The sequence below is a fragment of the Python bivittatus genome, unplaced genomic scaffold (assembly GCF_059951505.1).
Source record: "Python bivittatus isolate LINGU-HERP-01145 unplaced genomic scaffold, Pbiv_v1 ctg000850_np1212, whole genome shotgun sequence".
Lineage (NCBI taxonomy): Eukaryota > Metazoa > Chordata > Lepidosauria > Squamata > Pythonidae > Python > Python bivittatus.
In genome coordinates, this window is record NW_028277112.1 from 62,747,349 (window position 1) to 62,774,846 (window position 27,498).

The 27,498-nt window shown below is 39.4% G+C and overlaps 2 protein-coding genes across 3 annotated transcripts in view; one reads left to right on the top strand and one right to left on the bottom strand.

Annotated features, from left to right (window-relative positions):
• The window catches only part of LOC103059068 (neuronal acetylcholine receptor subunit alpha-7-like), an 84,050-nt gene extending 67,370 nt beyond the window's left edge, over nucleotides 1–16,680 (top strand). For both annotated transcript variants that reach the window (XM_007424954.3, XM_088129790.1), the window contains 2 exons: nucleotides 8,862–8,971; nucleotides 15,510–16,680. In XM_007424954.3, the coding sequence (XP_007425016.1) occupies nucleotides 8,862–8,971; nucleotides 15,510–16,031 (632 nt within the window). In that variant the 3' untranslated portion in view covers nucleotides 16,032–16,680. The remainder of the gene's footprint in view (nucleotides 1–8,861; nucleotides 8,972–15,509) is intronic.
• Nucleotides 16,681–17,371: 691 nt separating this feature from the next.
• DNAH6 (dynein axonemal heavy chain 6) overlaps nucleotides 17,372–27,498 on the bottom strand; it is a 172,262-nt gene continuing 162,135 nt past the window's right edge. The window contains exons 71-76 of the mRNA XM_088130049.1: nucleotides 26,884–27,011; nucleotides 23,956–24,141; nucleotides 22,413–22,485; nucleotides 20,790–20,941; nucleotides 20,314–20,536; nucleotides 17,372–17,910 (exon numbers count right to left, since the gene is read on the bottom strand). Coding sequence (XP_087986175.1) covers nucleotides 17,807–17,910; nucleotides 20,314–20,536; nucleotides 20,790–20,941; nucleotides 22,413–22,485; nucleotides 23,956–24,141; nucleotides 26,884–27,011 — 866 coding nt within the window. The 3' untranslated portion in view covers nucleotides 17,372–17,806. The remainder of the gene's footprint in view (nucleotides 17,911–20,313; nucleotides 20,537–20,789; nucleotides 20,942–22,412; nucleotides 22,486–23,955; nucleotides 24,142–26,883; nucleotides 27,012–27,498) is intronic.

Consider the following 27,498-nt stretch of genomic DNA (forward strand, 5'->3'; position numbering starts at 1 on the left):
AAATTATTCAGAAAAAGGTCTGGGGTTCGGATTATGATTCATGTCTAGAATAATATCAGAGCTTTGGGGAATGAGCGGCATAAAAATATAGTTAGTAAACAAATGAATGAATGAATAAATCAGTAATACCACTCTTTAAAGCAACAAAGCCACAACACTTATTGGAATATGATGTACAATTCCAGTCACATCGTTCCAAAGATTAGCTGAAAGAGATAGAGAAAAGCAGTAGCAAATTCTCTGATAAAAAGATCTAAAGAAGTTTGGGGTGGTAATTTAGGAAGAAAAGATGACTGCATTTGGGGAATGTGGTAAAAGTCAAAGATGCTGGCAGATAGCTTTGCACAGCCGAAAGACTGTGTGGAGGGAGAAATGCTAAAACTGTAACTTTTCTGAAAAAGCCTTGAAGCTGGTGCTTGTGTGAAAGAAAGTAAAGATAAGTTTTATTTAAGGAATAGAACAGTGATAGGAAAGCCTCACTGACTTAAGTCTGTGTACAGCTAGGAGTCCATCATGTGCTCTCCATTATGGAGGGAGAGCAAGTCAATTGAGAATGTGAACTGCGCAGGTCAGAGGTAGAAGAGGCAGAGAGTTGCACTGAGAAAGGAAGGAAGTAATAAACCCCTCATTGCTAAGGAATAGTGTGTTTTATGTAAAAATATGCAAAGTAAATGTCTTAAACAAGGACAGGAAATAAAAGTGCGGAGTCCCTCAGCCAACTGTCTCAACATCTGTTGCTCCTCGTGATCAGTAGGTTTATAGGTACAGAAAGCCCATGTATGCAAAGTTGAATTCCAACAAAAAGATACATGATGTGAAGATTGCACAAGTCTGCATCTTCTAATTAAAGTTGATTGTACGTAAATTAATCACAGGCAAAATAAACTACTTTCATAATGAACATGAAGAGCTTTAGAGTCGGAACAAATGAAGCTGGATGCTAGTACAGCAGGCTTTAGACAAAGTTATGGAGAACGTATGTCAAGAATATTAGCCGCCTTTACCGGGAGTACTGTACTACTAACTACTGGATGCTAATGGAAAACAATTGTTCATAATCCATTTTTCTTGATCTGGAAGTTTCTCATAGTTTATTGCTTGGAAAAGAAATAGGCATTGGGCTAAATGGACTAACGTGGGCATCCAAGAGGGACAGATGATGAAACAAGTGTGACTGCGCAATGCAAACTCCACCCCTTTTATATGTGCATCATGATGTCACAAACACATATGTAAGGGGCAGAGCTTGACACACGTTTCCTCATTCTGGCAAAACTGTTGGATTCTGTGGATGCCTGTGTGGACTGATGCTTAATACTGTTTTATACCAGTCTGTATGCACAAGTGTGCTTAGTAGTATGACGGACAAGATGATCCAAAACTAGGTCAGTCAATTAAATCTTTGCTTTGATTATTGACCAATCCAGAATAAGCGCTCTTCTCTGGGAGTTCGGGATAGTAGCCTTAAAATAAAATAACGATACTTCTGTCAGCTAATTTAGGAGACTTGAAGTCTGAACTGTTGAAACAGTCTATTCAACAATTAATATAAAGAGATAATGTTGGAGTCTGTTGGATTCCTCCTGTGGTTTGACAACAGACCCCACCTAACCCTAAGGGAGGTATTCCTGTAAAGCTGGTGGAGGAACAAAAGTAGTCATGGGTTAAAAAAAAAAACATCTCAAGCTTTATTTAGAGCCTATTTCTAGAGATGGTATCAAGCGCAGTCTTAAAATTTATGAAGATAGTGTACAGGGAGAACTTGGGAGACTGTACTTTTCTCTGTCAAATGCTGTGCCATTAAGACCTGATAAACTAAGTTCTTTTTGTTCTTCTGTGAGGATTTCAAGAGTTCTAGCCATTGCCCTAACTTCCTCAGCAGACAGGGAAGCATATAGCTTGCAAAAGATATTTAGACTGATTGCCCAGTAGGTACATGGAAACTATTTCTTTCCATTCTTTCTGACCCACTGGAATGTTGGAAAGTAATTATGTAAAGAAGTATGAGACTCTGTCAACAGTCTAACTCTCCAGTAACAAAATAGAATGGGACTAAATTTGATGTGGCAGAAGAAGCCAGTGAAAGTAAAATACTGTAATCTTTGAAAATAGCCTGGAATGGGCCATGGGCTGCAGAGAAAAAAAAATTCTCCTAATGCATCCTCGTGGGAGAATCATTTGGGCAGCAACTAGACATGTTGGCAACTGCACCATTCTAAGCCCTCATCTGATTCTCCTCTGGTCATGTGGCCCAGAGTAAACCGTTATGCAGCCTGCCTTGTGGTTCCTTGTGTACGCATACACAAATGCAATATGATGGGGGAGTATAAACGCACTCACATACATGCAGAGATGCAACATATATGCACCCTCCCTGATTAAACCCTTGAAGACACACACACACACACATAGGCCACACATAGAGACACATCTTGATTAGTTCCTGGGGGGAAAGTGTATGCACACATCAGTGACACATAACTTCATTGCACAGAATAAAATACAGCTCTCTGGAATTCCTTCCAACACCTCTACCAGCATAGGCCATAGGAAGCCTCTGTTACCATTTGCCAGAAGGTAGCTGTATCACAGAATAAGCCATGTCCAGAATTCCTGGTTGCTGCTTCTTTTTACCCCTTAGGGTAGTCTTACGTTGCCTTTTTTGGATCACAACTATTTGCCACAAGACCTCTGAATGATTCACTTCTGTAAGCTCTATAAGCTGAGAATCCTTGTTTTGCTGCAATGCACTCTTTGAGTCTGGAGTATCATCATCACTGGCTGCCCACACATTGAATAACAGTAGGCATGGTTTCTGGATCAATAACAGGCAGAATTCTGTTTCCAGCAGAGATTAATCTCTTTCACGTTGACAGAGAAGGAGTACTGGCAGCAACCGAATCTGTTTGATTGCTTTCCTGTGCTTTCTCTAGGGAGGCTCACAACAACAGTGTGGAGAGTTCAGCAAAATGTATCAATTAATGAACTCAGCAACATACCAAGAAATAGAATCTCATATTGATTAATTGTTATCAAATGCAATGTTATGGATGATAAACAATAGGAAGTAGCTGGAAAGATGCTGTAGCTATATTGATAGCCCTGTCTTTTGCTGGCAACTGTTTTAGGCATCAAACAAAAGAGAAGTTTGCTTATAACTGAGATGTAGAAATTTACACATAATTTGGCTAAACTAAATAGCAATTTAGAAGACCCAGTCTCTTTATAGAAATTTCAGATCATCCATGTAGTGCTATTCTAATTTGAGTAAGGTGGAGTAGATAATAGTCCCTAATTAGCAGGCTCATGCCGGGTTATTACCTGGATGCGAGACTACCAAGAAACTCCAAGACTGTGGATTAGGCCGGAAAATTGAAAAACAGCTCCCCCTACCCCAAAACAAAACAAGGTGGAGATGGGATGAAGAAGCAGGATAGCTGCATCTGGAAGGAAGGGAAAGAGCAGAGGAAGTGGGAAGTAAAGCTGGATGGAGATGATGTGATAGGTGAGGGAGCTGGGCAGGGAAGAAAGGAGAGAGAGGCCCTGTTTAAGCATTGCAGCAAGGATTAAATTCAGCAAGCAAGAGGCCCCTCTCAAGAAGCTGTTAATCTTCAGGCTCCAACCAGTTGCAGCACCAAGCTAAGCAGGATTGGACATGAGTAGTAGTTGGATGGGACAGCCTCAGGAGATCCCAGGACCGTAGATTATATTGGGAGGCTGAAAAACTTCCTGGATGAAGGCAGTGGCAAACAACATTCATGTAGCTGTCAAAAAAATTACATGGACACATTCAGGAAGCTCAGAGGAGACTTTCCCTTTTGGCCACTTGGTGCCTTCCAGATAATTGGAGCCTCAGCTTCTGGCCAAGGGCAAGAGACTGTTGAAACTGTAGTCTGAAGTACCTTGAGTGCATTAGGGAAAAAAATGACCCCAGGGGTTGTTCTTTCACCCCTGATATATTTATGATGTGTAATCCGTTTCAAGAGAAAGCATACTCTGTTTAAAGCAGTAAAAGTGTTCCTGCAAAGCTTTCCTTCTGAAGAGAGTAAGAAGAATTTAACATTTCTTCATAGCATCACCTCCCTCAAGAAGACAGATCTAAGTGTGTATGTGAGAATCTTTTCTTCCCATGTTGTTGTCCAGTCATAGTTGCTGTTAGCTCTGCAGACTGATGAAGCAGCTGGTGGGGAAAGAGTGAAGCTCCCTTTCTTTCTCTTTCTCCTCTCCCCTCTCCGGCCCCACTTCCTGGTTGATTTGGCAGCCCATCCACCCTGTTGTTTTGATAGTGGAGACCTTCACCCTAAGAGCATTCTCCCTTTTTGCATTTTTGCTTTCTTGCTTTGTATGAGTTCTTGGAATCTGAAGTAGGAAAGAAGTTGGTCAATGTTTTAAGAAGGAAGGTTGCTGGGATAATCCAGAGGGTGGGAAAGGGACAGGAACTAACACACACACACACACACACACACACTCCCAGCTAAAGTGATTTTTATTGTTAGAGTGCAAATAAAATAATTGATGTGTGCTTATCCTTCCAATAGACAGTGGTCTTATTTCCATTATGGTTGTTTGATTGATTACGTGCCATCAAGTTGTTGTCGACCCCTACCACCATATAAATAGATCTTCCTATTATGGGTATGTACATCTTAATTGCAATCTAATATAGATTTATTTACAGTGTTCATTAAATTTCTTAACTGTTCTCATCCCCCTCTTTTTCATTGCAGTTGCTAAAATTAATCCCTGAACTTTGTTATGCTTTGCTTTATTTTTGCTTTTCTGCTCCTAGTCTTTTCTAAATTACGAAGGAGGAGGGGAAGAAGGAAAAAAATAACTCTTTTCTGAGTCTTCTTGGTCATATTTCTTTATTCCTTGCCCCATTACTTGGCTCCTTCTAACATAGTTCCTTTTCTCCATTCTCGAGTCCTTTCACCACCCAGCCTGCTTGGCAGATCTTCCTTCTCAATTCTGCTGGGGTCCTCTGTTGCACATTCTACCTTCCTCTGGTTATACTTTCTTCTTTCCTTCAGCATCTGCAGTTGACCTGCTCCTTGATACATGTGCAACATCTTCAGCCTGCAGAGAAACTCAAGAAGGCAGATGTGCTTGCCCACTGGTGTCCTAATTAAACCAAGAGCCTTCTCATGGACTGTGTGACACCTTTCATGCAGGCAAACAGACAAAACTCCAGCCCTGACATAAAGTACAACGCCATCTTACTCATTGCAGCTGACTACCACAGGGACACTATGCTGCTTCTCGCCTGGCTGTCAGCTCTAGTTAGCATGGCTAATCTTCAGAGATGATGAGAACTGAAGCCCAGCACAATGTCTGGCAGGCTACATGTTTTACACCTTAATCTATACCTATAAAGAGTGGTTGTTGAAGCTGCAAGTGGAATTAAGGCATTTCTGTGGGCTGCTGTCTTTTCACAGGGAAGAAAAAGAGGCCACTAAAATAAGGAACTTGCTATGTTTACATTGCATGCTTCAATAGCTTTAGTTTCCTCTACGTCCTGAAGTTCTGGTTCCTTTTAAATATTTTCTTGCAAAGGAACATTAAAAACATGATGGGGCTGATAGTTTTTCAGATGTCATCTATCATCAAGCATATACATCCCTGGCTTTTATCCAGTGTTCATAGTCCAAGTTACATTTCCTGAAACAACCTGCTGTCCCTGTGGATACTTCCAAACAGTAAAAAGAAGCTGGATGGTAAATAATCAGTTAAGTTCAGTTAAAGTGGATTGTGAACTTTTCTTTTCTCTCTCTCTCTCTCCCTCCCTCCCTCCCTCCCTCCCTCCCTCCCTCCCTCTCTCTCTCTCTCTCCCTCCCTCCCTCCCTCCCTCCCTCTCTCTCTCTCTCTCTCTCTCTAAATCAACAGTTTCTCCAATGTTGCAGGTAAAGGGCAAACTAAACAGTGATGTCTGAACAGTATCCAAGCAGACACATTCGTAACGAATACCTGTGTCACAAAAAACATCAGTGTTATGCCAACTTAATCGTGGTTCCCCCAAACAGAGATCAGCCATTTTTTTCTCATTAAGAGTCCATCCTATGCAGCTGGTTGAGAATTGTGAGCTGGTAGCAGGAATGGTTGAAAGCAGCCAGAATCAGGAGCAGCGCTTCCCTTCTCCACACAAGAATCTCACCCCCATCTCCACTAACAGGTCTCAATTGTTGCCAGTGTCTGTTCACTGGGATGCCATTTCACCTGGTCTCTCACCCCACCTATGTTGGGAACAACATCGTTATACAAAGTCTCAGTGTGTTGGGGAGCAGAGAGAGAGTTTACGGGGCACCCAGAAAAGGGCAGTTTGCAACCCAAGAACAGTGGAGCTGACTTTGTATGATGAAAGAATGCTGGGAATTTGTGATGGAATGGTTTGGTGAAGGCTGCGCTTGGGGAAATAAGCATTTCCTTAGCCCCCAGCAGGAGCGTGGGAAGGTTAAGAGGATGAGACTGGCACCACCCTAAAGAATTCACGGTGTTGTGGCTTGCTGGCTTGGGAAGTTTAGATTCAGTCTGGCAAGATTCTGTCTTGTGGTTGAAAGCTAATAAAAGCTACTGAGCTAGACCTGTACTGTCTCGTGGAGTTCTTTGGGCTGAACCTGACAGAATTGTTTGATCAGTAGACTGATAATTCTGCATTAGATATCAGAGGCAGGCTGATATCCACTATTGTGTAAGAAATAAAATAATGGAACTACATGTAATGTGTTAGTTTGGAGGGGATATAATCTCTATCCTCTCTCATTCACATTTTTGGATGAGCAATCAGCAGTCAGTAATCAGGAACTTTCAGAGGAGTAGCTGGTGCCCAGATATGTAATCTAACATCAACTCAAGGATAGGAAGGATTATGCTCAGTTGTACCTAACTGATAGCACTGCCATTCCAGACATCCAGCTCAACACGACCATCCTTTACCTTTGGAGCAAGTTATAATTAAATCCCAATATTCAGTTGAATCACTAGAGCTTGATTCTTGGATGTAAAGGAATTTAGGGATGGCCTTGGGGAAGGTCTGAAAGAACTGCTAAGGAGAGAGTTGCAACATCAATCAAATCTTTATTTCAGTCATAGACTAGCCTGAGACTTGCAGAAAACATCACACAGTCCAGAGTCTGAAGCAAGCATGAGAAAGAAACTCAAAAGAACCCTGCCTTGATTTTGTTTAATGTAAGATGGGACAGAGAGACACTTGCACGGGCTTTCAAGATTGATGTCAGCCCTTCAAGGTAGAGCAGTCCTTCAAGACAGACACCACAGAGATTTCTGGAATGCTGCTTTATTATTGTAGGATACAGTACAGAATGTTGAAAGCCTGTCCAAGTTTTTCTCTATCCCATCTTACAATAAAGGAGCAGTTATTTTGAGTTTCTTTCTCATACTTCCTTCTATCTTTGAACTGGGTAATCTTTCTGCAAGTCCTTCTTTACCCCAAGATCATTTCTAAATTATTTTACCCCAGATCAAGTAACTCCAGACATCCTTCTGGGCATGTACTCTTTTCTTTCTTCTTATTACAGCTTTATTACTGTTTTACATTATTGAAATCATCTACCTTTTCCAGCAACACACTAATTGAGTTACGAGGCTCAATCTCTGTATTGTGAATGGGCTGGTAGAGGAGACATAATACAGAGATCACATCTGCTAACTCATTTAATTAACATAACGCTATGTATCTGCAGCCTCTTTTTAGTTGGCTGAGCCAGGCCAAATCCTTGCTCATGATCTGCTGGAGGAACACAGTGGAAGAACATAAAACAATTATTTGGTGCAATTAGTCCTTTGGGCTGGGGGAGATGCAGAGATAGTGTTTTGGTTGCTTGCTGTTTTAAAACCATGTTGTTTTCCTTTAATGTCAACGTGCCTGGGGATCCAGTAGTGATATGGAGCCTGTGAGTTGGTTATATTGTTAGCAATTATATGGATTGTACTCTCCCACAAATTAAGTTTTATGGTTTTAACTGGCTTTTGATTGGTTTTTATTTTAATTGTTTATTTGTAATTGTTCATTGTTATTTAATTGTGTGAGCTGCCCAGTCACATACATGAGATGGGTGGCTATATAAATTGAATAAATAAATACATAAAATGTGTGAAATTGCCTAGAGTCATTTGGGTAGCCTAGCAACTTGACAAACAACCAGATAAGAAGCACATCAGTGGTATAAGGTGAAAATCCATTATATCTACACTATACTCTTCTAGCATGGCCCAAATATTTGCTCAGGATTCCGATGTGAAGTGGAATTAGATGTTAACTATTAGACACTTATTTCTCTTAAACATAACTGGCTTATTTCAGTTGCTCTCCGGGCACAAGCTTCAGGCTTAAAGCTTCTTATTTTAATTATCTTGCCTGTTGGGGAGTTAAGCTCAAACCTGTCACATCCTGCAACCACTCTGTTGACTTAATAAAGGTTTTTGCTATCATACTGGATGCTCATCCATAAAAATGTCTCTAGCAGCACCATGCATAGCTGTTGCTGTTGCTAAGGATTATAGTCTTGAGCATCTAAAGAAGAAAAGTGCCTGATATGTGATTTAATAACATGTTACCTCTTTTCTCTGTTGGTCATCAGCAACTAGAGCAAAGAACATGATGAAAACAGGAAGTATATAATTAAATTTAGAAGGGTTGGAAATGTGAACTTGTTTCATTTTTTTCTTTAATATGCTTTAACCTGACAGATCTTATGGTAACTATTTTGCAATGTAGCATTATGTATTGTTAAAATTATGTATGTTTTATGTCTTGAAGGTTATAAAGCAAATGTAGAGATCAGTTACTCTGGGTGTCCCAAAACAACAAGTAACTGTTCACTCTCTTTTCCCTTTTAAATCTGCAGCTCAGTATTTTGCAAGCATCATGGTCATTGTTGGCTTATCTGTAGTAGTGACAGTCTTGGTGCTTCAGTTTCATCATCATGACCCTCAAGCAGGAAAGATGCCCCAATGGGTGAGTGACCACTACAAATCAGACTTCACAAACAGTGCTAACTTTTATATTTTATCACTTATAAAATGATAGAAAGAACAGATGATTTTAAGGAGAAGATACTAAACAGATTATTTTAAGGAGAGGATATTAATTCTCACTTCCTCTCCTCACATTGATTTATGCTGAGCCTGCAGGGTTTATGACTGACTAAGCAGGACCAAGGTTTTCCCAAAAAAGTATTTTTATTCCTTTTAATAAAGAGAAATAAGGAAAAGTGAACTAAGAATTAAACAAAAACAAGAATACAGAACAAATTATATATCTACATATATAAAATTCCCCTCTCACCCCTTTGGGTGGTACGTGTCTTCCTCAATCTCGGGTCCTCTACCAGAGGCCTGGGAGTTTGAGGGTTCTGTGCAGAATCTTAGCTGTTCCTAGCACTGCACTCTTCTGGACAGAGAGCTTGGATGTTGTTCCTGGGATCTGTTGGAGCCACTCTCCCAGCTTAGGAGTCACAGCCCCAAGTGCTCCTATCACCACTGGAACCACTTTGGCCTTTACTTTTCACATCCTCTCTAGTTCCTCCTTCAGGCCCTGGTACTTCTCCAGCTCCTCATATTCCTTCTTCCTGATGTTGTTGTCACTTGGCACCACTACATCTATCACTATCGCTGTCTTCTAGTCCTTGTCCCCTATCACGATGTCTAGTTGATTGGCCAGTACCCGCCTGTCCGTCTGGATCTGGAAGTCTCACAGGATCTTAGCCCTGCTATTCTCCATGACCTTCTGTGGAAGCTCCTATCTGGATTTGGGAGGGTCTAGCCCATACACTGTGGAGATGTTCCTGTACACAATGCCAGCTACTTGGTTGTGCCGTTCAGTGTATGCTGTTCCTGTCTGCATCTTACACCCTGCCACTATGTGTTGGACTGTCTCTGAAGCCTCTCTGCAGAGTCTGCACCTTGGGTCCTGTCTAGTATGGTAGATCCCTGCTTCTATGGATCTGGTGCTTAGTACCTGTTCTTGTGCTGCTATGATCAGTGCCTCAGTGTTGTCTTTTAGTCCAGCCCTTTCCAGCCACTGATAGGATTTCCCAATGTCAGCCACCCTAACTATCTGTTGATGGTACATCCCATGCAGGGGCTTGTCTTGCCATGATACTTCCTCCACTTGAACTTCCTCCCAGGTCTGCTGCTGCCTCAGGCATTCTCTCAGCAGATCATCTTTGGGTGTCATCTTAGTGATGTACTCCTGGATACTCCAGGTTTCATCCAGGACAGATGCTTTGACACTCATCAGATCCCGCTTGCCCTCTTTACGGCTGGTGTACAATCTCTGGGTGTTGGACTTGGGGTGGAAACCCCTGTACATCGTGAGGAGCTTCTGGGTCTTCACCTCGGTAGCCTCCATGTCCTCCTTTGGCTACTTCACTATACCGGCAGGGTATCTGATGACTGGCAGGGAGTACATGTTGATGGTGTGGATCTTGTTCTTCCCATTGAGTTAGCTCTTCAGGACCTGTCGTATTCTTTGGTGGTACTTGGATGTTGCTGTTTTCCTTGCCTCCTCATTGTGGTTCCCATGTGACTCTGGGATACCAAGGTAGCTGGTCTCTATGTCTGCTATGTGGCCCACTGGTAGTTCCACCCCATCGGTTTTAACTACCTTCCCTCTCTTTACTATCATCTGGCCATACTTCTCTAGTCCAAAGGACATCCCATTGTCCTCACTGTAGATCTGTGTCAGGTGGATCAGTGAGTCGATGTCTCGTTCACTCTTAGCATACAACCTGATGTCATCCATGTAGAGGAGGTGACTGATGGTGATTCCACTCTTGAACTTGTACCCATATCCAGTCTTTGTGATTATCTGGCTGAGGGGATTTAAGCCTATGCAGAACAGCAGCGGGGACAGTGCATCACCTTGGTATATGCCGCACTTGATGGCCACTTGTGCGAGCTGTCTTGAGTTGACTTCCATTGTTGTCTTCCACAGTCCCATTGAGTTCTTGAGGAAGGTCCTTAGTGTCCTGTTGACTTTGTATAGTGCCAGGCATTCACAGATCCATGTGTGTGGCATTGAGTCATAGTTCTGGGAGATTGCTGTGGTCTGCTTTCAAGTCCTGCAGCCACTTTGCACTGGTGTTATGTGTCTTCTCTTTCTCTGATATGTTCTTCCAGTACTGTTCAGTTTCTGCTGCTGGTAGCTCTGCTGTTACTGTGTGGTTGCACTGCAGTTGGGAGTACACTTTAGATGGTCCTTTGGAGAACAGGGCATTTATCTTCTTGGCTTCTGCTTCTCTAGTGTATCGAGCTTTTGTTTAGCAGTCGCTAGGGCTTCAGATGGAGTCAGGCCCATGTATTTTTTTCAGTAGCCAAATCTTATCCTTAATCTCCATACCCTTGTGTAGTTCCACCAGCGGACTGACTTGTCTCCGAGTTGCCTTGATCTTAGCCTCCAACCTCATTTTCCAGGGAGGGGAAGTACTGCTGTTCTTCTTGATCATGTAGCCAAGCATTTCCAGGATTACAGCGGCTGTAGCATATACCAGTTCATTGGTTTTAGTTATGGTGATAGTAGGGATTGTCTGGAGGGCTCTATTGGCATCTTCTAGCATACTACGATGGTACTTCTCCACTGATCTTTGATAATTGGTCTCAAGGGTTGACTGTAGCTAGTTTGTCCATGATCTTATGCCTCATATCAGCTGCTGTGCTCTGTAATGAAGGGGGTGGCAGTAACGTTCCAGCTTCAGGTGTTGGCTGCACATCCAGTTGTTCTTCCAGGTCTGCTTGAGTCTGGGTTGAAATGTGGAGTTGGTCTATCAGGTTGTGAGAACAGCTTCCTCTTCACTATGTTGAAACACTGGTTGTTTCTCAGTTAGTGTGGATGTAGGTCTTCTGTCCATCCATCGTTTCCTCATACGTTTCATATATCCCCTCTCATTAGGTCTACTGTTGTAGCAGCATTCCATCAATTCCAGATTCTCTTGTCTTGTCCATGTATAGTTTGTTCCAGTAGCCCACTTATCATCAGATTGTCCTGGCTCCCCAACATCTGATCTGGACCTTGTTAATCTGGGTGACGTCTGACCCAGCATGACTCTCTTAGTTCATGTAGCTCTCATATTTGAGGTAGGCAGGTGAAGCGTTAGGGGGTCTTTGCCCAAGGACCCCTACTGGTAAGGTAGGTACCAGCTGGGATTTGAACCCCGGTCTCCTGTGTCAAAGGTGGTGCTCTAACCACTATGCTATCCAGCTGCTTTTAGATGTTTAAAAACTAGATGTTTAAGAACACATATATAAGAAAAACACTCAGTTTTTAAGCACCTAATTAACCTTGACCCCATGGAGGGATCAGCCTATTCTCTATATAACAAATTGGTTCAGAACTGTACAATAAATACCTGTTGCCAATACAAGATTTTATACTGAACATAGGTCTTTCCTCAAAGTAAAATATTCTTTTTTGCTATAGTCCCTACATGAGAAATCCAGAATTCTTCATACTTTTGTAAGTCCCTGATTTTAGGTATATAGTTCAACATTGTATTGATATCCTTAAATCATTTTTTTCTCCCACATCATATTGACAAACCTTTAAATATTAAACCAAATAGGACCACCTTGGACAAGCTGAAAACATATGTAACAATGTTCCCTCCACCATTTTGCACTTCCACACATTTTCGCCTATTAAACCTCCTCTGAGATGTCCAGTACACTTGAAAAAAAGAACCTTATGTTGAATTAAATGTATCTAAAGAACAAAATATGCAAATGTGACATTCTTCAAAACCCTTTAAAAACCATTGATTTGTTAAAACTGAATACTCCAGCTGTTTATTCCACTTTTCTTTGCGTATTACCCATATCTATCTTCATAATATTCACTTGTCTACAAAAATCAAACTTTTCAGGAGTCACCCCAAATTTTTATCAGTGATGATAATAATTTAGTGATTTCAGATGTTGCTATTGCAGCTAGTCTATGTGGTATAGTGAAGAGATTTTAATTCAGCATGTTGCAATTCAGCACATTTAGATAGATTCTTCCTGGAACACTGCACATTTTAAATACTGATCTAAAGTATAAATATCATGTATTGCCCACAAGGTTTTTTTTTTATAAAATTACCATCACATCTTAAAGTAAATTTATTGTACAGTGTCAGTTGTAATGGGGATGGGGCTCAAATCTAAGCATGTTTTTGTTTTTGGCAAATTTGCTGAGACAGTACAAACGCAGTGCGTAATATGGCATTGCTGGACTGGATTTGGTATAGTAGGTCACAAATTATGGAAGCTTGTTCTAATGCAGGAAGAAACAAGTACCATGTTTTTGAATGAACTTCTGGAAAGTAATTTCCCTATTTCTTTTATTATTAAATTTAATACTTCATCCATATATCTAACACTGCATGTTTCAGTTTCAATAGAATAGAAATAGATGCTTATATGTTTATGGAATTGTGACATGAGCTAAAAACCTTGAAGAAGATCCTTTGAAATAGTACACTAACATGGATAATTCAGTTTTGACCACTCTGTTGGCCTGGGAGAGCAGGGCCAATAACCACCCATATCCTTCGCTATACAAACAATGGCCTCCCCCAAATGCTGAGATATCATTTCTCTCCTTCAAACTGAAGCAAGTTTTGCTTTTAGATTCTCATCACATTGGCCCTGTTGTTCCTCTTAGCCTCTTGCAGGCTATTAATGTTTTTGTTCCACAAACATTTCAAATACTTTGCTGGGTAAGAAAAGTAAATGATTGAGACAGTTCTATCTATAAAGAGGGGGAAATTGTCTTCCTGCAACTTCAATGTTCTGTCCATCTTCTCAGTGAATTTTCTTCTACTCATAATTATTCTCTAATATAGACCAGGCAAACAACTCAGTTTCAATTCTCTGTTTATAAGTTTATAATTTTAGTAGTTTATAACTGTTGTGCAGTTATTTTCCACCTTGAAAAATATTTTTAATTTGCAGAAGCATCTTTATCAAAAGATCAGTGCTGAAATAATTCTTCCCAACAAAATCCCATTTTGTAATTAGTAAAACATCAGATTTACCAGCATAATTCTTAGTTGAACTAAAGTAAACTTTTCTAAGTCCTTACTTTTCTTTAAAACTGGCCCCCTAAGTACAAGTTGTTGCTTCTATTCTGCTACAGGCGTGCACCTCTGAATTAAGCTCGACTCCTTACCACAACATGAACATGTTTGTGTAGGTTTCTGAGCAACAACTTGTCCACTGCCTTCTTCTGGAATGGTTTCTTGACTTTTCTAGTCTACAGCTCTGAGATATCCTGATGAGCTTCATTTGAGTAATAATCAGACCTGACTCTGCTTAGAATCAGCCATGGTCAACTTCAAGCAGTGGAAAGAAATGCTTTCCCCTAGCCTTGGGATTTCATGGTCATCAATAGCATCTTCTTTTGAAGTTTCTGATTTTTTTCCTGTTTTCTCATGTATACAAGCTGATTGCATAGATACTTTTAGAATAATGCATGACCATGTATGGCATTGCACATTTGCCCCTCCCCGACTATAAATTTCCATCCATGTGTAAACACTTGAATATGTAATTTTTAAACATTAAAAATTCATCATCAGGAGCATATTGTTATTTCTTCTTTGTGCTTATTAAAAAGGCTCCATTGGTATCTTGGGAGCTAAACATTATGGTGTAATAAAACACTGCAGGCAGAAGTGCTAGTGTTATTCCTTTACATTTCTACTACAGAATGCTCTAGGAGATCCTCTTGTTGCAGGAATCTGAATAATAGCTCCTAGATATGTTCTTTAATTGTAGAATTCATTTCCAATTTGCAGATATTTTCATAAAGTTCAAGATTTGTTTAGAGTATTCTCAGTAGCTCCCCAAGTAAATTCACAGCTAGGACAAAATTTGAATCAGATACTTTGCTGAGTATTTTGCACTAAACAAATGCAAGACAGATATCCTTTCCAGGTTTGAAATTGGCTCAAAGTTCTTATGGATTTTTCTGTCCAAGAATTAAAGTAAAATAGGAAATGATAGAGAAATAAATGAAAAAGTTTAGATTGGTTGTGTCAAAATACCAGTTGGCCTTTTCCCGTTCATTATATTCAGCAGGCCTAGTAATTGCTTTAAATCAAATTACACTTCTTTGACTACAATAAATGCAACTTTCCAGTGATTAGATTCTTGGCAAATGTTAATTTCTTGGGAGCAATCAAATTCTTTCAAAAAGCTACCTGTAATCCTTATTATGAAGGATTACAGGTATCCTTAAAAAAGAAACTGTTTCTCCTGCAACTATAAAAAAAAGATTTTGTGACAATACCTGAGAAGCGTTTATTTTTCAGATGAGCAGCTTAAGTGGAAAGGCCTAGAGGAAGCAGATAATTGAAAAATGATTTTGTCCAAGATCTTTGTAATGAGCTGTTATGCTTCATATAGCAATTTACAAAATGGCAATATCCTTTGTGAACCACATTTTCCCTGCTCTCTTTGTGCAATCATTCAAAACCCCCATGAAGGGCACTGAGAGTTTCTCTGTTTTTCAGGTCCGTGTCATCTTGCTGAACTGGTGTGCTTGGTTTCTCCGAATGAAAAAACCAGGGGAGAACATAAGGCCTCTCTCTTGCAGGTATGGCCACTCGAGGCACCAGTCCAGTGTCAGCAGTGTAGAAATGAACATCTTACCAGGACACCAATCTAGCAATGGCAACATGATCTACAGCTACCACGCCATGGAAAATCCCTGTTGTCCGCAGAATAATGAGATAGACACCAAGGGCGGAAAGGGCCAGAGCTCTTCACCTGGAGATAACGATAGTACTCAGAGAAAAGTTTTAATGGATACTATCCCAGTGATTGTGAAAATCCTGGAAGAAGTTCAGTTCATTGCAGCCCGTTTCAGAAAACAGGATGAAGGGGAAGAGGTCTGCAGTGAATGGAAGTTTGCAGCTGCTGTCATAGACAGATTATGCCTTGTGGCATTTTCACTTTTTGCCATCATCTGCACGCTCACAATTCTAATGTCTGCTCCAAATTTTATTGAAGCTGTTACAAAAGATTTTACATAAGGATTTCTGAAATGAACAGAAAAATGCTCCAGTGTAATTGGAACTTATGAAATGATGCCATTGATTTCGAAGAACAATGAGATGTAAAATGGGAAAGCAGACTTTCTGTGCTGAATTCAGTATAAAAAAGAAGTTGGCATGAGTTTCAAATTCCAATTGTCTCCCCAGTGTTAGTTATTATAGATACAGAATTCAGTATTTGTCTCTGTTGTTCGTTTCTAAATAGTGTCTTCTCCCTATACTTGTGATCATAATCACTGATAATATTAGACAAGAAATCAGATACACAGCATACGCTTTCCTGAGTGAATAGACCATATATATGCTACTAGGAAACACTAATGAACATGTTGCTGCATTGGTAAATTCTTCCTAGAAACATGATCTTTGCTAAATGTATCATTTTCAATGTTTTTGTTTGGCATCTTTGTTTAACACAGATTTCATCTACAGTAATGTATTGAATGATGCAGTTAGTTGCTGTTTGCCAAATAAATGGCAAGTTTTAGCTTTTATTATCACTGTGATAATCTGAAACATTCTCCATTTGATAACAATGTGAAATCAGTGCAATACTCTTTTTTTAATAAGTTAGAAATGTTTTCATTGTTGAATATTCTGTTTTTCTATTACATAAATTACATCCTTTCCCTAACTTGAGTGCTGTGGCTGCACACTTATTATCTTTGCCTTTGAATTTATTTCTGAACGTCTCCAATGTCCATCAACCTTATTGATTCTAATTTTCATAGAATTAATATATACCACAACCCCAAATGTGCATGAAAAGCAGCACATGTATCACTTATTACTGACAACTATTGATAAAAATTGGAGGCATAGTCAGATGAATGCACATCAAAGCAAGATTCAGTTTTTCTGCCACTATATTGCTTTGAACAGAATACACATTCCCATCGGTATCATGCATCTAACTGCACATTAAGACCTGGGTACTGTAGTTTTTACCTTTGATAGCAAAAATTAGAAAGTTTTTTTCTATAAAATAAAAAGATCCAAGAATCCAAGAAGTCTGTAAGATCCCAGGAAGATGTTAATCTAGTTTTTTTCCATTAGACGCCATGGTTAATGAATAAAAGAATTTTCCCAGTAAGTCATCAGGATTAAAATAAACAGCCAAATGCAAATAATCACATCATAAGTTAAACTCACCTAAGATCACAATTTGTACCCATCAACTCTTGGAAGTGTACAATATACATTTTTCCAACTGTTTGCAAGCTGCCAAATTGTTGTGATGATACCTTGCCCCAATAATTACTTCACGTGGAAGGTTTGAGAGAAAGGGAGAAAGCATTTATGACATTTTACAGATAAAACAGAATCAGCCAAGACCATCATTTATTTTCTTAAGAATTTTCTGTTACAATCAAATTGCATTTACAGAGAAAATGAAATACGAAGACTAAAAAGACAAGATTCACAGTAAATTAATTTGATACAAAGCATGTACGTTTTGTAGAATTTTTTTAAACAGCTGTATTACTGATGCAAAAAACCATATGATCTGCCAGTGAATACATGCTGAGGAATGGAGAGAAGTGAAAAATGAATATTGATTCCAACTTGTTGATAAAATTTAATGCACTTAAAAAAATGAAGCAGAAGGGAAGAATGGCCTCCTGTCAGTGTGTTTATACAGGAAACTCTTTCCGTGGGCATGACAATGATGGAATGTTACTGTTCTGCACCTGGAATACAGCCTCAGGATGATGTTGATGTCTTGCTAGTGGACAGAAACCTTATCCTCCCGATTACTCATTTAGTTGGCACAGTAATGCAGACCCTTTCGATATCCAGTAGTCGCTTGGCTTGTTTGAAGGAACTAAGACTGTAACCACAAAATTGGTAGAATGACCTAATTAAAAAAAGAGGAGAAAGTTGTTACTGTTTCAAACTCCACATGTTTCTAAGCTGACGTTCTCCTCTCACACACAAATGAGAATAAGATCTAGAAAGAAAACTTACTCATTATATATGGTTGAGATAGATGGGCAACCTTTTGGGCATTGGTACACTGATGATACCAACCAGTTGGCGTGCATGTTCGCAAATGTGCACAGACATGAACAGAAAACTTCCTTTTCATCTTACCAGAGGAACAGAACTATAAAGAGGGGCCTCATTATACTTTCTTCCTCAACATAGTACTACACTTGCCTGAGTCCCCTGTTGATCTGCTGATGGCAGGGCATGTGGGGGTGACAACAGGAACTAAGGGTAGAGAAAATCATCCAGGCATACTGCATAGAAAGCTTTGGGGCCTGCATGCCACCCATCTGAGGACTAGGATTCTGATTAATTGGATTGTCTCGTGTGGGGGTGTGGAATAGGCTAGCTTTTCAGGAAGGGGAAAAGGTCTCTACATTTGCAGAACTGCCTTCCCACTTGGCAAAGCATACCTTAATGTACTTATGTGGCTTCAAAATGCAAGCGCCATAAATCAGAGATCGACATGCATTCTTTGGGTTCAATTGTCATTATTCCTCAGATACTTGCATTGATTATGGTGAAGTGCAAGAAAGAGCTTGCCATATACAGTACATAAGTATCATGACACACAAGCACACTAAACAATATGGCTTGAAAATCATGCTTCCACCATTCTAGGAAATAATAAGCACTTGATAAAATCATAATTAAAAAATGAACATTTCCTCTGATCCTTTGGTTCAAAAAAAATTAACACAAATTCTAATCTGGGGGCTGCAAAACAAGGGCTCTGAGTTGCCCTGCTCTACTATAGATAATTGAAGACCATGAGATCAAACCATTTTCTTCAGATTCTTTTCTATTGGGAATAATAGGAGACAATGGATATGTTTATTGCAAACCATACAAAGAGAACATGCAAAAATTTACCAAATTGTTTTAAAACAACTGCATAGTTGGAATGAAGCTATTTCTAAGCACCTGCTTATGTATTCATGGATGGTGACCAGCTGCACTAAAATTTGTCCCTAGTGTTGCATAAAGGTCCCAGTTTGGATCAGATGTGAGAATAAATTATTGTGGGACAAGGTGAAAATGAACATATTGAGCGATACTACTGGGAACATTATGAGTTAGAAGACAGAGTTTTAACTAAAGTTTAAAAATATTGGACCATTTAGAGAATTTACTCATCATTACTTGAAATTCTAAAATGTTCTATTTCTTTTCTCCTCACAACTGATAGGAAATTCAGCCAGTGATGGAACAACACAGTCAGGAGAATGTGAGCTGGGCATAAATAGCCCATGCGTTGTGTCTTCAGGTTATCTAATACTTTCATCTAAGAAGGATTTTAGATCACATGGCATACTATACCCATGAATGGTTTCTCTGTTTATACTACCAGTAGTGTAATAAAGGAAGTGAGCATATGGAAATCAGCAAAACAATCAGTCAAACAATCTGTGATGGTTCAGCAGCTGTGCTGCTTGTTTCTTCTGAGCAGATCTGAAACGGAACTTGGCAACAGATGTCAAGTCCTTATATACTGCCTGACTTCAATGGAGTGGAATGCCCCCAACTATTCACTTTCTCCATATTCAAGTTACTTGGAGTTTATACACCTTCTCATTCATAATTCTAGGGTAGTATCTATGATATTGTGTCAGGAAGCTGGAACATCAGCCCATATTCATTGACTCATGTGGTATTATCCCCACCCGCCACATTCACCAATAAACAGGCGGAAGGGGAAGAGCTCTTGTATCAAAGCATACATCCTTCCTAAGAAAAAGGAAAGTCATCTGATAACCTAAAAGAACTTGACTCTTTGCAATTTTCTTATCAGCCTCCAGAGAAGAAAGAAAATATACCTGCTTTTTAGGAAGGATTTATCTACTCTCAGGATCTGGTTCAGTAGCAGGATCCATTCCAAGCTACATGATTTTGAAACCATTGTAAACCCTATCGGTGTGGCAAATCTTAAGAGTAGTACTTTGGTAAGTTAGACAGTTTTCCCTGCATTTTTTTAACTTAATGTCACCAGACTGACAGACAGGACTTTACTCTCGAGTTACCTAGGCCTCTGGGCTTTTATCAAGCTGTTCTTCAACCTGGACCAGATTCCCTGAACTCTCTTGCACCCTTCAGTTAGATGGAGAATTCTCTGCTACAGCTGTCCTAGCTTCAAAGCATCTCCTGGAAGATGACTGCTTTGTGGTGGTTGAGTAAAAGTCATTCGCTAGGCTGTCATTCATGCATATTTATCAAGTTAGGCATAAAATATTAAATATCTATCTATTGTGAATTTTACAGAAAAAATAATTACCTGTGGTGGACAGAGTTCCTGCTCTAGCTCCAGTTTTGTAAAGGGGCGCATGATACAATGAAGGGTGGGGGTCATAATTTTGATGCGGCTCAAAATGAATTATTGGAAGCATTGGGTTCATTTGTCGAGGTAATGCATCTTCTATAACCATTTCATCATCATCCCAACGACTGGCATCCATAAACATACCATGGACCAGCACCCCATCCTCAGGAGAAGGCAACTGAAAGAAATAATCAAGAGGTGGGAGAAAAAGCCCACAGGTTTATCAAAGCTGAGCTAATCATTCATTACCACTAACAAATTCCCACCTTACTCAGATACATATTTTTAGTAAAATACTGTTCAGCAAAACATTAAAAAAGTAACCACAATACAAGATAAACATGATGGCTTTATATAAAGATATTCCTGTGGATTCAAGGTTGTCTTTCTTTGCGGCTGGATTGTCATCGCAATTGTAGGCTTGTAAATACCTGTTCGTCCATTGGTAACTGGTTTCCAAAGTGGCACAGTTTTGAAGCTTCTGCCACTTGCATTTGATCTCTGTAGGCAGGAATGATGTTATAACTAAAACTAAGCTCATCAATTGGTAAGTTATATTTTCGAGCATGATTCTGAAGAGTTCCTGAGAAATAAAAAATGGATGCAATTCTCTTTTTAAAAACAAATAACCAGTCATTAAAGAACATTAGCAACGTACAGTAACTGGAATTCAATTTACACTCACACAAACCCAGAAATATTTACTATATTTACAAACTCTCTCAACATAGTCTAATTCATAATTTAATGTTCTATATTGTAAAAACTTTTCATACACCACTGCCTTATTATACTACACCATTGTGCCAAGGCATCTTTTTTAAACAAAGAAAATAGAAAACCTTATCATTTTGAACAATTATTATGGCTCTGATGTATTGGTTTACTTGGGATTACCATATTAACATTTTATTTAATATTTTTATTATTTTTGTTAGTTCAAAATAATAACATAAAAGAAAAAACTTCCTATTAAATTATGGTAGGGCTTAAGGACCTCCCTTCTGAAAGCCAGGCAGTGCATGATTCCCACTGTATTGCAGAGTGTGCATTTAACGCTTAGATTCTCCAAACCACCCACTGTGTTTTTCACTTATTCTATACTTCTAATATGTTAGAGCAGGCAATACATTATAAGCATATATGGTTTTGTAGGGTATTTTGCCCTCAGATCTTCGCACCACAGAAACAAGGTTAGTTGGATTTGACCTGTAAGATTAGTATAAGGAGCACTGTGTATTTGTATGTTCAGTAAACTGGTTTCTGACTATGAATTTATTTTTAAAATTGAGAAGAAGGAAAGGCTATAACAGCATTTGATCAAAATGCTGCTTCGAATGGTTTGTCCTCTGCGTACTCTTTTGAGATGAACTGAGCTATGGGACCCTTGACTTCAGCCTCACGTTCAGTACATTGTTCACATCTCTCTCCCCTTCTCCACTCTAGTTACAGCAGCAATGTGCAACCAGAGGGATACAGGAAAAGTGTCAGCTCCAAAACTGTTGGCATGCTATCCTCTCATCAGCACAACGAGCAACATGCTTTCAGGATACTGATTTGGTGGCTTTACAGCTTCCTCCTTGGGCTAACAGCTTTTTTTTTCTTTTTTGCAAATGGTCTAAGAAATATGCACCACATTCAGCAATTTATTTTACTTCCTTTTTGCACAGATTAGAGCGCAAGGGGATTTTTGTGGCTTCAGGTCCTGCAGGCAGAGCACTGACTTTTTTTTACAGATCAGCTGGCAGGAGAGCGTTGACTGGTGCCCGTTATACCCGTGCTGCGCTTGGTTTTTAGAAGCCAGCAGCAGCGAAGGGAATTCTGCAGCCAATTTCAAAATGGTTTGAAGGGATTGGGAAGTGGAAACAAGGCTGTGTGAATCTGCTCCCAATCAGTCAGCTAACAATAAAGGGGCTTGGCAGGCTACTCTGAGCATCTGAAACCAAAACTGGGACATTCAGCTGAGCAATTTGTTTCCAACCCTTTTGTGGGTATGTGACCATTTAGAACATACGCTGTTGACATCAGAAGCAGAGAAAATTATGAATATTTACCTGTCAAAAATCCTTGCGGAAAGAAGAAACCAGAGATCCAAAATGATTTAGGTTGACCTCTTTTGAGCCAGAACTGGGGGGGAAAAAAGGTGATATATGTTAGGTATAAAATCTGACATTCCATTTAACTTATTAAACAAAAGATTGCTCTTATTTTATTTGCAGAAAGGGACAACTGAACTGGGTTTGCCAAGGTTTTACTTCTCCATCTAAATGGATATGGCTTCAATACTTTTGGTCCTAGTCCAGGAAATCTTCAATGCAGCAGAAGGCTGCTCAGTTATGACAATACTTGCAGTTCTCACAGACAGCTCCTCTCAGGCAGATCAGAAGCTGGAGAAGGTGAGGAGCCCCTCTCAGCCACAGCATCAGTTCTTGTCCATAACCATTTGGGATGCCTAGGTGGGAGGATGGCATGGGGCTTGAAATATGCCACCTCCTTCCTTTACTCCCAGTCTTCCTGATTATATGACTGGTTTAAGACTGGATCTCAGTCAAAGCAACAACTAGTGCTTTGTAGCCTGTTTGTCAGAGAAGAGAAAAGGATGGTTTCGATGCACAGTTCACAGTCTCTGGATTAGGGTATTTGCATAAATGCCGACGCACTCAGTTCGTATATCCAGCACACTGCAGCATAATATTTCAATAATTATAATCATATGGCATAACTATCTTAGGGAAGTGGTAAGTTCAACATCTGATGGCAATGCATTATCAAACAATAGCGAGAAAGATGTCTTTTGGAATTGTGAAGGTACATAAAATCCCAGTGTTAATTTTTGATGACAAAACTGTATCCATTCTGCAAGTAATCAGCTAAACCATTTAGGGACAGCAATAATGCCATTACTCTCCCTTCTCCATTATTCTCCATGCCAAGAATGGGGAATATTACCTTCACTCTGCCAAGCATTTCCTCATTAGTTTATTTGCTGCGCGTCATATTTGGCATATTAATTTAAGCAAGACAGAAGCCAACTTGCAATAAATGGAAAAGGCAAGCATTTGGCATAGTTTTTAATCCCCCCCCTTTAAAGTGTTCCTTTCCCCCACTTTCAGTCTTTCCTAATAATCTTGCCTGTGACCTTCATTCTTAACAATCTGAACAGTCTCAGCTGCCTGAAGTTTTACTGCTCCCTGAAACAATTCTTTCTCTTCCTGGCTTTGTATGTTTCCTCCTGACATACACACTTAATGTGCATATTCTCTCATGTATGTTTTTCTGTGCACATTTCTGAGTTGCAAACTGCAGCCTGATACGCAGATACATTCTGGTTGTATACAAATATCAGAGGTGCTCACTGGTCTGTGCTTAAACGAACTTACCCCAAATTTTATCTTCCGTACCACGATAAAAATACTTACAGCCTTAATAAATATTGGTACTCCCAACTTTTTTTGGGAGGGGGAGGAAGGGGAAGCTGAAGGATGAACTTGGGCTACATCCTTTCTTAACTTTCCTAAAATCCCTCGCAGCTGAAACATCACCTAAATTCTAGAACACCACTTACACAGTACATCCACGAGTAGCATTTCTACTTACATCTACAAAGTTAGTCCTGAGCACAAGGTCTTTCACCCACGTCCCCAAAGGTTTCAGTGACGGATATGCTGCGTTGGCCCAGAGGGCTGGAACCTGATTGTTAAGAAAGCTGTGATACACTCTCTCCATTTCTTCAGACATTACTACAAATCCTGCAATGGCTTTGTTAAGTGTTTGTAGGGAGATCTGAAAGTTGAACAACAATATTGTGCTTTAATCTTCTGTGGAGAACAAAAGAATATAACAGCAATTTTATCACCTCAGTGCAGATGTATTGCCAGTTCTCTTTCTCTCTTTTTGGCTTAATGATCTATTGACCCTACAAAACTGAGGTGGTAGAAGGGAAGAACATAGATAAAATCATGAGTGCTGCAGCAACATTTTCTGAAGTTGTCTATATAACACATGCAAGTTGCCTCTGCATCTTCCAGCACATTCTTATGATTACACTTGCCTAATTGCAATTTAAGAGAGGAGTTTAGCATTAATATTGCTGTAGAGATTATGCAGGTGTTCTACCTTCCAAATGTTTATGCCCTGTCTCCCTTTTCTTTCTCCTCTTCCTCTGAGAGTAATTTAAATGTCATTATACAGCAAATGGGGAGGAAGGCAAATGGAAGAACCAGAGCCCGAAATCCTTGAACTGATGTGGCTCTGTAGATAAAGCAGCTATTAAATTGTGCGTATGAATATTCATCCTACTTCTCAGTTTAAAACGAACTTTTTCCAGTAGTTTATAATCTTTTAGTAAAAATACAGGAAAATAGCAGAGTATAAATAAGGAGCATCAAGACAAGATTAAAACCAAAATATAGTCAGAGAATTTTTTACTGGTTTTTCAGGAAAAATCCTCAGGGTTGTGTACAGTTAAAATTTAAAAAACCATTTTCTATGCTAAATTAATATAGAACAAGGCAAGGCAATGGATGAGAATACAAGCATGAAGCACTAAACCATGATGAATTGAAAGCCATCCTTCTTACAATCTTAACCTGAATTGATGTTTGCAAATTAACTCTACTGACATCAGCCAAAGTCTTCTTTAGACCTTGATTTTTCTACTTTGATCGTCTACTTTACATTATCTATGTTTATTAAAGGTTTTCCCAACAGTTTTTATATTAGATTCACAAACAAATGGAAACTATGCACCATATTTGTTTGAAAAGACAAAAAGGCAAGTTTCTTGTCTTAAACTTCTTCAATTAAAGGAAGCCAGGAAAACAAACGTGGTGTGGCCAATATTCTAAGAAATAAGGATGAAAATTCTCTGTCAGTAAAAGAACATCCCTGTGAAATAGTGAAATACTCCTGGAACTGTTTTCCTGATTTGTTACTCTCTTCCTACAAGGTTAATGCATTCTTTGCAATGACATTAATGAGTGATAAAATTAATAAGAAAAATAAAAAGTAATGCTTATATTGTAGTCATTATGAGTGCAGAGAACACTCATATATTATTGCATTCTATGAAAGCAACATTTCCCCAATGCAGTCCTCACAGCAATGTTTATCAGCCAGAAATTATTTCATGCTGCAGCCAGATATATACTTGGCTCCAGGCCCAAATATAATATTGGGAAGAAGCCAAGCAGAAAGGATTGGATCTCCAATTTGGAGATGAAAAGGAACTATTGGGAGGGGGAAAAAAATCAATAAAAGTAGGGAGTCAGAAACTAAGGAAAAGAAAATCAAGTGAATAGAAGGCTAGAAGAAGCTCAATTTGAAACGGAATTCAACATACTATAATTTTCTGGAGCTGAAAAAAGAATTAAGCTTTGTAACAGAAGCAGTGTTGTAAGAAGTGGCCTGAATGAAATTAAGGCATTTGTCCACATTCCTAGTCACCAGGAACTGAATCCAGCTTAATGGCATTTAATTAGCTAATATGAGGGGAAAGCTCTCAGTTTAATATATGGTATCTCCTGCTTCTTCTGCAGAGTAAGACCATGGACACTCTCTATAAGTCCTTCTATGACGAACTCTCTAGCAGAAACGATGATCTCTTTGGGTATTTTATGACATGTGAAAACATTAGGAAGCTATAAATAATTAAGATCACTCACCTCCTTTCGGGAGGTTAGTCAAATATTATTTATTGATGTGTTAGTAAAAAATTACTATTCCTTGAGCATTGCATCATTACAGTGGTTTAAAAGTTTGCCAGAATAAAATCTTATTCATACTTATTTGTGAGCAAGCTCTATGCAACTCAGCATTATCCCTGGGTAAAGATAAACAGAATATCACTGCTTGTCAGGAAAAAGTCGCTTCTGAGGGTTGCCAATACTGCAGCACTCTCAAAGTAGGAGTTAGTTGATTAACTCCGCCATGTGGTATCCCACTATTGTTTGTTGTGAGTGAAGCATCATGCTTAAAGAGTTGGGTGTGCTTTCACAGTTATATACAAAGGGAGCTGCCTGTTCTGGCAAACTCATTCTTTAAGTTCCAGCTGTAGGGGAGAGAGAGAGAGAGAGAGAGAGAGAGAGAGAAAGGAGAGAATGGAGGAAAGAGAAAGGTAAGCAAAAGGCACTGCTCTACTCATGTACCTGCTAAAGAATGGCACATTCATTTGTTTTGTTACAATAAGTTTTGATTATCTTATTTTTAAGCCTGTTTTTATTAATTATAATGCCATATATACTGAAAGGAACAGCACACACTAAAAACCCAAACTAGGTTTGCTAAGTCGCAATGACATCACAGATATTAATTAAGCAACGCTCAGCCTTACACGTTAAATAGAGAGTATCTCTGCTTGCCCACTCCATTTCCTTTTTTGGTAGCATTGGAAGAATGACAGAATACATCAGAAAAACATTTTGATTTTCATCCCTGGTTCTTAGCCTCTGGTAGGCTTAATACAAACCCAGCAAATTTGTAACATCAGAATTTATTCCATTCAGTAAAAAAAGTATGTTATGATACCCTTAGCAGACTGAGAAGGCCATTAAAACGATCTACTTCTTGCCCAAGAACTGTCGTTAGAGAGTCTATTCGACCTTTGCTATCCTTCACAAAAAGTGTCTCTGCAGCAAGTTCCATGTCCAGCTTCTCTGCAAAACAAATATTGTTTTGATCTCTTAGAAAACTAGTTACCATACATTTAAAACATGCTGTGGTGGCTAATAGCTGATTTGAGGAGGGGCTTGTGGGCCCGCAGGCAATATAGGACATCCTCAATGGCTACTGCTTCACACGGACTTAGAAACTGGGAATTTATTTTCATTGTTAACAGGCTTTGACAGCAAAAGAGATGCTGGTCAAGGCATTTATCTAAGCCTTCGGTGAAGGCTAAGCATCTAATCCCCAGGCTCCCTTAAATTCAGAGAGTTTACTACCAACCTTCCTTAAAGGGGAATCTTTTAGGGACATTGCATAAAAGCTTAGAGCAACGGCAATCAGTCTTCCCGGCCTCTGTATTCCACTCTAGTAGCAAGTAGGCCATGCCTGTGAGGACATTTCTGGGCACCAACTTCACATACCAGAGCAGAGATCCAAATAAAACAGTTTTATGAGATAACATACCAAGCAGGGAAGGAC